Raw genomic sequence first — 14,434 nt, 5'->3', positions numbered from 1 at the left:
CCCAAGTTGATGAAGGCAAAACAGACGGTGGGACATTCAGGGAGAGACGTTTAACTCAGCTATCCATGCAATGGCTGCAGTTCAGGAGGGAGGGACCCTAACATGAGAAACCAAGGCTGCATTTGAGGAGCAGGGAGTAATAGCTAGAACAATAGATTTCACCACTATTCAGGCCAGAAGAAAACTCAATGAAGGCAATCGGAGCAACCAACAGAAACTGAAGCATATAGAGAACATAACACTGGCAAAGTCCAAAGAGGGCAGTTTCTACAAGGGTCTTGTGTCAAAACAGCTAAGGATGTGAATGGAGAAAAACTCTGCCTGGGTTGTTGATCAGTGGGGTCATTACTTCTACTAGCAGGGTTGGGCGGGGAGCATTTTCAATCAAGCACCATGAGCAGTAGTCAGGCTGAGTAAAAATGAGCTGGCACTGAAAAACTCCATGCAGAAAGGATTTCTAGAAGTAATCTAAAAAACAAATCTCTATTTTCCATGCTGCCACCTCTCAAGTTAGAGAAGTCACAGAAACCATAATGTGAGCAGGACAGGCATGATCACCTCTGCAGAAAAGCAGCCCTGAAAACTGACCCGCCCCCCTCCGCCCGTTCTGTGCTGTGTCACTATAACAGCAATACAAAGAGAAGAGGTATGAAAGCTATAGTTTTAAGAGCAATATGGCTAAGAAGGCAATCAGAAATATAGAAACTGAACACATGTGGTTATGTGAAACACAGAAAATATTGATTTTTAAAGATTTCAGAGAGAGAAAGAGAGAGAGAGCAAGCACACGTGTGCATGAGCAGAGGAGGGGAAGGGAAGAAGGAGAGTGAGAGAGAATCTCAAGCAGACTCCTTGCTAAGTGCAGAGCCCAATGCAGGACTTGGTATTAAGATCCTGAGATCATGAGCTGAAACCAAGAGTAGGACACTCAACTGACTGTGCCACCCAGGTGCCCCTGAAACACAGAAAAATTATAAAGCAAAAGAAAATAAAAACAAAACCCAAAATCTATTCAGATGAACATTTTGAAGCAAGTTGTTTAGAGAAAGTTAAGTTGAAAAGCTGAATAATGAATGACTTTTTGCTGGATGCATTATGATGAGTTACTAGGTGAAATACAGAGAGAAAAGGAACAACTAGTTCAATGGGAATTTATAGAAATACTTCACCAAACCCATTAGGCAGTCTCATTAGGCAAGATAGCCTCTAAGTCTCACTTTCCATAATGGTAAAATGTATGTGGAGTTTCTTGCTAAATATTTCACAAACCAATTTTTATCTTTGGATCACTGATATTTTATGGTAATGGGTAACATTCCCAGGAGGTTACATGGATAAAATCAGAGAGTCAACATAAAATGCTGAGAAAGTTAACATCTGGAGATCACAAATCATGGCCCTTTGTGTTTTCCCCCTGGAATCTAGAATTTCAGGACTAATTATTTCTAGCTCACCTCTTCCATTACGTCACTGGTACCTCTTTCACCCTAGAGTCCACTAAGTACTAGAACCTATTGTGGCAAATTAGAAAAATTTAGGTGTTGCTTTTCTCCATTTTAAAATTGGGCTTTGGTACAATTTCGATGTTCAGATTGTGTTCAGATAAGCTATCTTTGAAATAGGACAACCAAGACACCATAATCTCAGGCGGGATAGGCAACCTAGAAGCCAAGGGACCAAGAGAGTTTAGAGAAGGACTTCAAGCCTCACTAATCTCCTTTTGTGCTGGACTTCGAAGCTGTTTATCGTTCTAAGCCTCAGTCTTCTCATCTGTAAAATAACCAATAATATCTCCCTCTAGAGACTTCTTGTAAGGCCTAAATGAAATATAATGTATACGAAGAGCCAGACACATAGCAGGATCTTAATATATGGTAACTATTTTGATATGTTTCCATGGATAATTTTTTTAAAGATTTTATTTATTTATTCATGAGACAGAGAAGCAGAGATATGGGCAGAGGGAGAAGCAGGCTCCTCACAGGAACTCGATCCCCAGACCCCAGGATCACGACCTGAGCTGAAGGCAGATGCTCAACCACTGAGCCACCCAGGCATCCCACCATGGATAATTTTCTATTGGGAGAGAATATGTTGATTAGCTGACATAAGTATTCTTCTTACAAAGACTAGAAGAAAAAGAGCTACTTGGTAGTTTTAGTTCTTGCAAAAAAATTTCTGAACCAAGCATAGTAAACCAGGCTATCGGCTATTCAAAGCTGAAGACCCCACCAAGGTATGGCCACCCTAGGGGATGAACTCACTCTACAAAGGGCTCCTGGACGAATGGACACATTTTATAGAAGTTCTGTAGCCCCTATAGCTCACCACCTATCTGGTGTTCCACAAAAGCCTATTAATTAATTGATTTCCAAGAACCTGTTCAACTGCTTTGCACTTAACAATAATAGTATCTTGCTGAGGCTTATCACAATGGACTCATTCAAAGGGTTAGCCTCTGGCTAGGAGTTATGAAGCTTGGTAACAAAATGCTTTTTAAAAAACAAAACTACTGGCTTCTTGACAAAATTTCACCAACTGACAGTAGGAAATCACAGTGTAGTCCAATCCCATCAGACCTAATCAAAGCTAACAAGTCCATGGAGAAACCAAATGACACATACTTCAAAGAACATTTATAATTGACTTTGACAGGCTCTCATCACTTCAGAATAATAAAATGGAAGCATCACATATGGGGATTAATTTTTAAAGAGTTGATTGGTAAACATTTAATTGCTTTGACAGACATTGGATGATTCTGTGACTAATTTCCCTCATAATTAGGCCTGGCTTAAGTTAATATTAAAGTCCATTCTGAAGTCATAAACACCTTTTCAATGCAGTGACGAGTCAGAGGTGAGGTTATTGGGCAAATATGTGGGAGGCTATCATGAGTCAAACGCCTATTTTAAGAAAACCCAAGAAGTAGGTACTTTAATGAACTCTGACCCTAACAACAAGGAGCTTTTTTTTTTTTTTTTTTTTTTTAATTCATAAGAGACACAGAGGGAGAGGTAGAGACATAGGCAGAGGGAGAAGCAGACTCCTTGTGGGGAGCCTGATATGGAACTTGATCCCAGGCCCCCAGGATCACGACCTGAGCCTAAGGCAGATGGCTCAACCACTGAGCCACCCATGTATCCTATGAGGAGCTTTTCTGATCCTCAACCCATGATCTCCCTCTTATTTGGCATAAGTTTTAGATTTTCTCATTCTCATGTTCTGGTGTGGAAAACACAAGATAAAAGATGTACAGCTATCTGAGGTGGAACAGGTAATGGGAACAGGCAGCTAGCTGGTAGTACAGCTTGAGAGATCAGATTACCTAAAGGGGACAAAGAATGGGAACCCAAAGAGAAACAGAGGGCGAGAAGAGACAGCCCTCTAGAATAACCCCGCTTCCTCAAGAAAGGCCCTAGCTCAATATGCAAAGAAGGAACCAGGATGTAGAAAGACAAGGAGATAGGGATAAGAAGCAACCACAGAATTACCAAGAAGGCTGGGTACTGCAAGAAAAAGACACATTCAATACACAGAATAAACCATAAAAAGGTGAAATAATACCAAATGCTAAAACATCAGTCATAAATTCATCTTCTTCCCTTACCTTTTTCAGTTAATTCTCCAATCTTTAGTAGCCCTGAGATAGCCTAGATTCCCCTCCATTTTAGGAGTGGAATCTATGAGTAAAGTGGCTGCTATGAGTAAAGGACAAGACAGAAGGAAAAGGATAAAAAAGAGGTAAAGGAGGAAAAGGTCTCTAAAACCATGTTCACATCTTAACTTGAAGGATTTCTTCAGAGATAGTGTCAAGACCACTCATTTCATTTCTTTTCATTCTCTTACTCTCCAAGCAAGATAGGAGTTTTCTTCCCCATGAAACTCAAACACTGGGCCTGTGTGCACCTCAGCCCCATCATCCTCTTGATATACATACACTCCGAGAGCCCCCAAGGGGAGGGTGATGCTGGCTGGTTAGGGCCCTAACCCTGTGGCCCAGTGCCTGGCTGAGGGAAACAAAAGCATGCGGGAGAAATGAGAAAGCTGTAGAGCTCACTCACTTAGGCAGCAGGCAGGGCTTGCAAAACATACCATAGTAAAGATGGCAACTCACCAAAGGGACTGAAGAGGTCCTATAGCCAAGGATGAGAAGAAAAATGGGAACACATCCAATAAGTGCCCACACCCAAGTCACACACAATAAGGTGCACAGCACTGTTTAAATCAACAAAGAATAGTCTCCGAATCCTATGACACAGGAGAGCTTGGTTGAAACTTAATGAGCTGCCAGCACCTCAGGATTCCACAGAGCTGCTCAAGTGAGGTAAAAAGCTAACAGGGAAGCATTTTTCAAGACTTCAATTCTCCTCATGGTTAGCACACATACAGACTTCTTGATTGGCTCAGTATCTACAAGTTTGGAATTACCAGTTCTGACCTCCTGACCTGGAAAAGCTGATTTTCCAGGAACACACTCTTTCCATGAAATTAAATGATATGACAATCAGCAAAGCTCTCTCAATTCTGTAAGTCTCAGTTTTAATTCATATTCTAAATAACTTATTGCTAATTATCTCAGATTGTGTGTGTGTGCGTGTTTGTGAATACATATATATACATATTTTTTTCCCTTCCCAAAACAGAAGGTGTCTATGGCTTAGGAAATCCTAGTCTTGAGTATAACGTTAAAAGTACTTACTGACAAAGTGAGTTGGATTTCTTTATGATTGTAGTTTTTGGAAATCCTTTTCTTCAAAGCTTTTACTGCATCTTTTGGCCTATAGCAATAATACAGTGACATCATCAATGTAGGCACTGCTGAAAATAAGCAGTCTCTGAAAAGCAATGTGTCTTGTGGAAAGAGGAGTGGCTAAAGAGAAGACCAAGGCCCCGATTCTGCTTGAGCAGGTTACCTAACATCTCATTCATCTGTTTTCTCATTCATCTAAGCAGACAATACTATCTATCCCCTTGAGAGAATCAAATGGAATGCTGACATAATAGTATTGCCTAGAAAGAACTACATGCGAAATGCACTCATATCCCTATCCCTCTATCAATGCACAAAACTGGTTTACAGGAAATGTAATTCCCAAAACAATGAAGGTTACCATTTTTGATTAAGACTATTTCCAGAGCACCTTCCAGGGTAGGTGATGTAGGAAGAATTAGGACCATGTAGGTCAGCTTCTGATAGACTACGATTTTACATTATAAAAGAAAGAATTATGTAAAAGTAGAGGATCAATATTTACTTTGAGGTGGTCGAAAGGTGCAAACTTCCAGTTATAAGATTAATAACTCCTGGGGATGTAAGGTATAATAGGATGACTATAATTAACAGTGCTGTACAGGATATTTGAAGGTTGCTAAGAGTAGACACTAAAACGCTCTCATCACAAGAAAAAAAATTTTTGTAACTATATAGAGTGATAAATGTTAACTTATTGTGGTAATCATTTAATAATACATGTAGGTCATATTATGCTACACACTTTAAACTTACAAAGTGCTATATATGCTAATTATATCTCAAAATACTGAAAAAAGTAAACAAACCCTTTTTACATATTTCCTTAAAGTTTTGTCTGTGTTTACACAGGTAGAATTTCTATTACGTGACAATTATACATGCCTTTTTAAAGATTTATTTATTTATTCATGAGAGAGAGAGAGAGAGGCAGAGACACAGGCAGAGGGAGAGGCAGGCTCCATGCAGGGAGCCTGACATGGGACTTGATCCCAGGACCCCAGGATCATGCCCTGGGCTGAAGGCGGCGCTAAACTGCTGAGCCAACTGGGCTGCCCCCAATTATACATGCTTATATAGAATTGTAACTACTATAAGTATATAGATATCTATACTTCTAAAACATTGTATATAGAATTTAGGATTAAACTCTCAGCAAAGTTTAAGAATAAAGATACTTTTTTGAGAGGAAAAATTTTTCTTTGATATTCCCTTGATATTATCAATGAAAAAATTAGTATTATCCGTGAAGAAAACCTTCAGAGGAACCAAATATGGTAAATAAGATTATAGGGAAAATACCATAAACACCCTAAGTACTTACTTTAATACAACCAATATAGTCAATAAGTGTAATTTTTTTTTTTCACCACCAAACTAGACTAAATCTTGAACAAGCACGGGAAAATTAACAGAATTATATCCCTTACAGCAACTTGCAATTCAGACTAAATTCACAAAATAGTTGGCCTTAATGATTTTTTGAAATCTTCAATCTCCTCAAGTTTAAAAAGTACAACAAAGGATAGCACATCATTTAAGAACACAGCATGAACATGAGCGAGCTGACATTTAGAAAAAAATGTCTTATAATGAGGGAAAAAACCAAACTGCTAGATGATTTCCTGGTTAATAATGATAGTTGCCCAGGACAACCTGGTGGACAGGTCACCACCAGGAGTTCACTAGCTTCTGGATAATATTTTTTCCGTTACAGTAGCATATAATAGTGGTATCAGAGCAGGGGAATTTCTAAAGAAGGAAACAATTCTGCTCTCTTTAAAGAAAAAGGAATTTGAGCTTCACAAGGACAAAATTTTAAACTATTAAAGAGAAGGCAAAGAGAAAAATTTTATAATGGATTCTCAGATATTCCACATGCTGAAATAAGTAGGTATCTTTCTGTTTCAACTAGATAGGTCTTCAAAAGATACTCGTGCCCAGGGGGTGACTAAAACACTCAATAAGAAAACAAAGAGTTTAAGAGAAAATGTGCTGCAGTTCTGATGCTTCTTATCAGAGGCAAATGTGTGCACCACACACTGTACTCACCCATCGTGGGCAGTGTTAATTATGTCACAGATGTGCATAAACTGGCCCCAATCTTCAGTTTGGACTCCAGCAAATGTAGCCTTTTCTGCAAAGAAAAAGCTGTTGAGTTTGAGCTACAACAGAATTAAAAAAAATCTCTCGTCTTGCTGAAATAACCTGCCTGGGGTTCGCTAGCAAGTACAATTAAGTTTATATTTCCAAAAGGCAAAGAGGGTTTGTTTTTTTTTTTTCCCCTGAGCAATTCCCAGTAATTTGGGAATCAATTGGAACTCAAGTTCAGAGTGCTGCCATTACAGCAGTAATGAATGATCTATTAATAAAAGCTGTAGGCACAACACCAGGCTGTAGGGCCAGGATAGGCTGGCTAAATCTCTATCTGCTTGCTTGCCCGTCTTTCTGAGGACAAGCACCTATTGAGCAGCCACCTACAAAGTGCAGTACATAGTGCAAAGTATTTCATCTTATGCAACTTCATTTAACCCACTATTATAGATGAAACAGAAGTTGAGAGAAGTTAAGGAAATTACCCAAGGCTATACAGCCAGTACAAGGTAGAACTAGCATTCAAATTTATTTGATGTCTAGTTGTTTGTTTGTTTAAAGTCATTTATTCTCGGGGGAGAGAGGGCCACGTTGAGAAAGAGACCAGAACTACTGAAATGGTCTATATCTTTGAACATTAAAGCAAGGTCACTCCTAGCACTTGTACTAACCAAATGTGTACCAGGCTGACTTGAATGCTCATCAAACAAGCAGATATTTTTCCCTCTCTAGCCATTCTCCTAAAGAATACAAAATGCCATCTGAGAACCTAAATGAGCTTAATATATTTCCTTCATGAAAGGATAAGATCCTCAGAATGAAAACACAAGGTAGAGGGGGAATGGAAAGAAAATTTCCTCTTCATAAAAAAATGAAGAGGAAGAAAGAATAGGGTTTGGTTGAGAGAACCCTCAAGTTTAGCCTGTTTCCAATCTAGGAAAAGAGCTATTTGAATTTGGCACTCCACGGACAAAGCTGACCAACTTTGTGTTGTTTAGACACATACTGTCATTCCTTCTGCCAGATTCCTTGCTCTCCACTCCATGTGCTTCCTCCTACCTTCCTATCTTCCTAGAAAACTCCTATTCACCCTTCAGAAGCCATGACCAAGTTTCTCCCTTTACACAAGTTTGGAGTGTTTTTGCAGTTTCCTTGTATTGCAAGGGTACTGTATTGTAGTTACATACAAAGGTATGTATTGTAGTTACTACGTAATTGTGTGTTTTTCCCTACAAGATTGCAGGTTCCTAGAGGGTTGAGACCGTGTCTCCTCTTTCTTCAGGTCTAGGCATATAGCTGACAATCAGTAAATATTTAAAGCATTAAATAATTCGTCGGCTTATGAAGATGCAGTCTGAATCTTTCTGCTCAAAGTTCATTTTAATATCCAAAAGGGACATATAGCCGGTTTAGAAAGCCTCTCCCCCTCTGTGATTGTTACTCTTATTTTCCAAAGATGTGGGAACTAAGGTTCAGGTTGAGTGGAGGGTTCCTTGTTAATTGAGCTGCCGGCAAAACTGTCCAAATCTGAGCCTCCTTCCTGTAACCACCAGGTTCTCAGGATTTCATCAGCCCACTAGGTTCCTGACATGATCACGCTTTGCTTGGCATCCACAGGCACCGTGCCACACCTGGTCCCCAAGGGAGGACTGGAAGCGAGGAGGAAGGCGGCTGGTGCTGGTCAAAACAGTCCAGTCCCTGGCTTCTGCTTCCCAGCACGTTATTGAGAGTGCAGCCACAGAAGAAAGGACTTAGGCAAATAACGTGCACGGTTCCTCCCCGGGCCTCCTGTGACCCCGGACTGCTCCTTTGCTCCCCGCTTCGCTTCCTTCACTCCAGGGTTGGGCATTTTCATGCTCTTTGTTTACCCAGAAGTAACAACTCAGGTTGTTGTGGGCTTGGCGCCAGAGAGAACCGGTTTAAAGGGACCTGCCTCTGACAGTGAGGTCACATCACTCAGCCCCTTTGAACCTTCTTTGCCTCCTCGGCGAAAACAGAGAGAGCCACACGGTGCCCTGCAGCGCGCAGCGAGCGCACTGGAGGCACAACTTTCCCCTGGCCCAGGAGCTCGCCCTCTCCGCGCACAGGCCCAAACGTTCCACACCTGGGGCCCGTGCGTGCTCACCTGTCCGGCTCCACGCCCCAGGAAGCGCCAGAAGGGACGCAGGTTTTAAGGAGGGCTTCCGGGGAGGAGGGGGGCTGGGAAGTCAGCCCAAAGGAGATGCCGCGAAGGGGCCGGGTGGGGTGCGGGTGCCCTGGGAAAGTTGCAGGGGGAGGGGAAGCATTTCCTCCAACTTGGACGAGGCTGAGAACGGAGTCAAGCGAGAAGGGGCCCCGGGTCCCCAAGGCCTCCCCTGGCCGTCTCCTTCCCCCCCGGCTTTTTACCTATGAGGTGGCCCACGGAGGTCGCATAGGGATCCCGGTGACTCCTGCCAAACGCCATAGTAGCCCCTCCGAGCCGGGCCCAGGAAATCCGCCTCCACCGCTCTCGGGCTCCCGACTCCACCCGCTCGGTGCCCCTGGCTCCTCCTCTCCGCCCGAGCGCTTCCCGGGCTCGGCAGAGGCTGCGCGACCTGCCCGGCCGCTGCGGGGCGCCGGGCGCGGGGGGCGGGGACACCGGGCGCCCGCGCACCTGCCACGTGCCGGGCGGAGCCGCGGGCCGCAGCCCTGGGAGGCCACAGTCGGGGGGGGCGGGGGCGGGGGCGGGGGCGGTTAGAGACCCGCGCTCCGACGCCGCCGCCCGCTCCGCAGGTTGCCGCTCTTCTGCGCGCCTCCTGCTCCCCCTTCAGTAGAGAGGGAAATGTGGGGTTAATCGCACAGATCTCAGGATTATTGGGAGAATTAAGGAGGTAAACCGCTTAGGTCAGTGTCTGGCACCCACCAAATAAATATTTAACCATTAAATAAATTGAGTAATAGAAATACTTCCCACCCCCGCTCGCACCCTAGCGATCCTCGGGAGGCGAGGCCCCACCTCTAAAGGTGGTGATCCCTGGCCAGAGGGAAAGGCTTCGAACGTAGGGACGCCCGGGAGCGGCCTCCTCTGTCTCGCCTCCATCTCCTGAGGGACCCCGGGGCGCCGCCGAGAACGCTGTGGGCTCCTAACCCTCCCCCACTCCCTCCCGGGAGCTGTGTTTTCCAGTAAAGCTGCGCAGAGCAGAGGGGCTTTCCTCCAGCTCCAGCACAGTGTTCGGCTTCTGGACGGCTCTGGAATGTAAATCCGAGCCTCAGCAGTCCAAGCCCTTCCCAGCTGCCTTTCAGAAGCAGAATTTATTTCCTTTTCCTGTGCATTCAATTAACATCTGATTAACCATGTTGACAGTCTCTCACCCCAAGAGTGGGGTGTCTCCAGCTGATGGCAGTTAGCCATCGGATGGGCTCCCTGTCCCACCAGACCTTGCTTTTTTTTGCTGTCAACTTGGGCCAGTTCCACAAACCCCTTCTTTGGCCCTGGAACTGGTGACTAGAGAGATCAAAGAGGACTTGTTCTGACCTACGTCCTTAGTCTTACACTTTAAAAGTCAAAACTAATTTCAGTGGTGCCAAGGAGTTAACTTTTTTTTTTTCCTATTTCTGTTCTAATTTTTCTTGACCTAAGTGGGCTAATACCTGGGATTCTAACGTCTAGAATGAAACATCTTTACTGTGATGGTGTTCCTTATAATGGGTTTGGTCCTACCTGTAATTGATCTTCTCCACCTGCTTATCCAGGGTGAGTGGCTGTTCTGGATGGTGCCATTTATCCACTTCCTTAGGCGTAACTACAGCCTGCTGACACTGTTGAAAATCTCTTTTGTGACATCACCCACCCAATCTCCATTCCATGTTATAGATTCTAGGTATTTCACTTTCTCTGAACCCTGCAATCAAACAATCTTAAAGAGAAAGTCAACTTTAGCTTAGGCTGCTAGTGGTGTCAGTGGCCTTCCAACAGGGATTGAGAACTAGGAAGGAACCAAACATCTAGACAGATTTTTAACATAACTCTGCAACTTCTTATGTGAGAAGTTTTTTTTTTCTTTTCTTTTTCTTTAAAAATTTTATTTATTCACTCATGAGAGACACAGAGAGAGAGGCAGAGACATAGCCAGAGGGAGAACAGGCTTCCCGCCGGGAGCCTGATGTGGGACTTGATCCCAGGATCCTGGGATCACGCCTTGAGCCGAAGGCAGACACGCTGAACCACTGAGGCCCCCAGGTGCCTCTGTTTTTATTTTATTTTATTTTATTTTATTTTATTTTATTTTATTTTATTTTATTTTATTTTATTTTATTTTATTTTATTTTATTTATTTTATTTTACTTATTTATTTTCTTGTGTTTACCGAATTGAGGCACTTGAGAGAACAGGAGAAACAGCAGCAAAAAGTGCGTTCAGGATGTTATGGCTGGGTGAACAGAACCAGGATTGCAGCTCTGCCTTGGGAGAAGGTTTTCACTCCCCAATGCACAGAAGGGTGTGATGGTGGTTGCAGCTTTCTCTTTTCTGTGCTCTACCACTTTCTTCACGACCCCTCTGCTTCCAACTCTGTTGTGTTTTTATGGCCTGGGACTTCACTGGGAGTGGGTTTTTCCTTGTAGCTTTTAAGCAGCAATTCCAAGAAATGATAACCATTGTAGGCCCCTAGCTGCTCTCGTGGCTTCTTCCCCCCATTGCCTATCCCTTTGCCTGTGAAATGCCTTTACATTGTGTGTGTGTATACGCGCATGCACGCGTGTTTATGCTCTGTCTCTTGGTCTAAATAAAGAATTTATCCATGAAAAAAAAAAGTCAGTGCCACTCAGTGCCATTATGGTCTGGAAGCAGGATAGTAGAATTCACAACCAAGTTAAGGTCACAGAAGGGGACGGAATCCTAGAAACAAACAATAGTAAATTTTCTGTACACCAGGAGCAAAACTCTCACCAAAATTTCAATTCCAAAGAACAGATTTCTTTTAAAAGACTTTAAAGATTTTTAAATTAAAAAAAAAGATTTATTTATTTATTTGAGGAAGATATAGAATGGGAAGAGACACAGAGGGATAGAATCAAGCTCCCTGAGTGCAGAGCCCTATAGATCTGGAGTTTGTTCTCCAGACCCATGAGGTCATGACCTGAGCTGAAAACGAGGAGTTGGCACTTAACCAACTGAGCCACTCAAGGGCCCCTCCAAAGAGCAACTTCTAAACATTTATATGTAAGTCATAATGCTAAGTGGAAGCAAAGTAAATAACCTTGATTTAAAATACACGAAGTAAGCTGGAACTAGAAATCTATCTGAATGCAGTCTCCATGATCCTGGAAGCAAGTAGAATTCACCTTATTTTTACAAAGATGTGAATTAAGAAATTTCTGAATTTAAGAAAAATAAAGCTAATACATAGATTGGCTAGAGTTAGAATAATGGCTGCCTGAGTCCAAAGCTCATATTGCCACTAGGTGAATCTGCTCATTGAGCACGACAGTCCTTCCTCCCCACTCTTTTAAAGAGAATCTGTTTGATTCTAAGGGAAACCTCTGGAAGAAGGTAGTATAGGGGCAGTCATATATGTTGGTACAGAGTCCTGCTGTTCTCTGCACTTGTTCAAGAATGTTATATTTTCTGTACTAGAACTATATGGTAGCTACTCTCTAAATACATTGCAAGCACTTAATCCTATAATAGCTCTATGAAACCAGTAACTTTATAACCATTTTACAGATTAGAAACACCAAAGTAAACACATTTTCACACACTTTGCTAGTGAAGTGCCCTCTGATGGCCTTCCCATTAGCCACCCTTCTCCCCACCCCTCACCTCAGGGCCCTTCTCTATCCTACACTCCTTTTTCTGACTGCTCTTTCTCAAGATCTTCACTGGGCTTCATTTTCCTCTCTAGCTTGCCACAGTTCCACAGTCAGCCTTTTCCTCCTTCTCTGTTTTCCTCAAGGTCCCTTCTCCTGGTCCCTTTTCTGTGAAGTCTTTTCTGACCACTGCCAAGCTTTTCTTTGAGCTTTTCAGCCAAGTCCTACACATAGACTTCTTAGAGCCCATAACACTTTATATGACTTCTTTGTTTAGAAATCTGTTCCCTGCCTCTCAGATAGAAGTCCCTCAAGGGAACGGGACCCTATTTACTGGACTTGCTATCCAGGCACTTAGCAGGCTGTAACGAAGGTTTACTGAATACATAAATGGCTCTCCAAAATCTTGAGCTCCTCTATTCTTTCTGAGATCCAGTCCTTAATTCCCTCCTGGATGTCTCGTCAGAACCCTAACCTTAAAAAAAAAAAAAAAAAAAAAAAAAAAAAAAAAAAAAAAAAGAACCCTAACCTTAATACATCTAGAATTATACTCATCTGCTTTCTCTATCATCTCCATATCCTACCTGACATTTTTGAAGAAGACAGTTACTGATGTATTAGAATCACATGGATTGCTGTAATGAGTACTGATGCCTGTCTCAGCCTCAAAGACTGATTCTGCAAACCTGAGATGCATCAAGGGCATCAAGACTTTTAAATGTTCCTAGATGGGCTAATGGTACTATTATTCCACAAATAAAATATCTTGAAGTTGTCTCCAACTTTTCCCTTTCCATAGAAAGGGAAATAGATTCCCTACTCTGTGTTCTCTGTCTCTCTCTGTCCCCTTGCTTTTTTCCCTTTATGGACACTACTCAATCTGGCAGTTCTTAAATATCATAAGCCTTAATACTGTTTAGGGAGGAAATTGGACTGAAGCCTACGTTCTCCCAAACACAGCCAAGATCCTGTGCGTCAACAAATATATTACTTAGCTTTAAAATTTACTGTCTTTCACATAATAATTTACCCGTTATTCTTGTAAACTGGATGTACAAACATATATGTTGATTTTATTTCCACAGTTATGTTTAAAATACTAAATCATAGCTATTTCTAATTCTGGAAATTAACTTCAAAGCCCCACCTTCCCTCTCTTCCAGCTCTTGGGATCACCCGTATCAGCTTCCCATGAGAGGGCTTCTCTCCCCAAACCCCATACCAAGCACTTATTTATTCCATGTCTGTGGGCTTTCAGCCAAACTCAGAGACCCAAGATGAGAGAGGACAAGGCACATAAGAGGGGTGGAAGCTAACACTTGTTACTTTTTATTGGGTTAGCCACTGTATAAAGTGCTTTGGTATCTCCAATAAGTCTCATAATAATCTTATAAATTAAGAATCATTCCTGTTCTACTCACTCAGCTAAAGTTACTCATTATCAGGGGGTGAATTTGGGTTTGCTTCCAAAGCTTAGACTCTTTTCCAATTTTTTTATCACTGCCCCCAGAGGAAGGATCATTCATGAATCTCAAGGAGGACCTGTAGCATCTAGCCCACTGTTCCTCATCCAGCAGTGCCAAGTAGGAGTATGTTGATTGACTTTAAACAGTTACCTTTCCTCCAATATTGAACTTTAAACCAAACAAGTGCTTTCCATTAGCTTCCCTCATTATCCTTACAATTAAGGATCTCCGTTGAGTTCTGGGACAAAGGGACATCTGTTGGCTGAATTCCTGTGAAGCTTCTTTTTTTTTTTAAGATTTTATTTATTTATTTGACACACACACACACACACACACACACATACAGAGAGAAAGA

The 14,434-nt window shown here is 42.4% G+C and overlaps 1 protein-coding gene across 3 annotated transcripts in view; it reads right to left on the bottom strand.

Moving 5' to 3' along the window:
• TOM1L1 (target of myb1 like 1 membrane trafficking protein) overlaps positions 1–10,567 on the bottom strand; it is a 48,612-nt gene extending 38,045 nt beyond the window's left edge. For 2 of the 3 annotated variants that reach the window (XM_038547786.1, XM_038547787.1), the window contains exons 1-3: positions 9,233–9,423; positions 6,806–6,890; positions 4,703–4,781 (exon numbers count right to left, since the gene is read on the bottom strand). In XM_038547786.1, coding sequence (XP_038403714.1) covers positions 4,703–4,781; positions 6,806–6,890; positions 9,233–9,290 — 222 coding nt within the window. In that variant the 5' untranslated portion in view covers positions 9,291–9,423. Of the gene's footprint in view, positions 1–4,702; positions 4,782–6,805; positions 6,891–9,232; positions 9,424–10,526 lie in introns of those variants that run through there. The other variant, XM_038547788.1, reaches the window with a different exon arrangement.
• Positions 10,568–14,434: the final 3,867 nt, after the last annotated feature.

Source organism: Canis lupus, chromosome 9 (assembly GCF_011100685.1).
Source record: "Canis lupus familiaris isolate Mischka breed German Shepherd chromosome 9, alternate assembly UU_Cfam_GSD_1.0, whole genome shotgun sequence".
In the NCBI taxonomy this organism is placed as follows: Eukaryota; Metazoa; Chordata; class Mammalia; order Carnivora; family Canidae; genus Canis; species Canis lupus.
The sequence above is the reverse complement of the archived record's forward strand: the minus strand, read 5'-3'. Positions and strand labels throughout refer to the sequence as shown.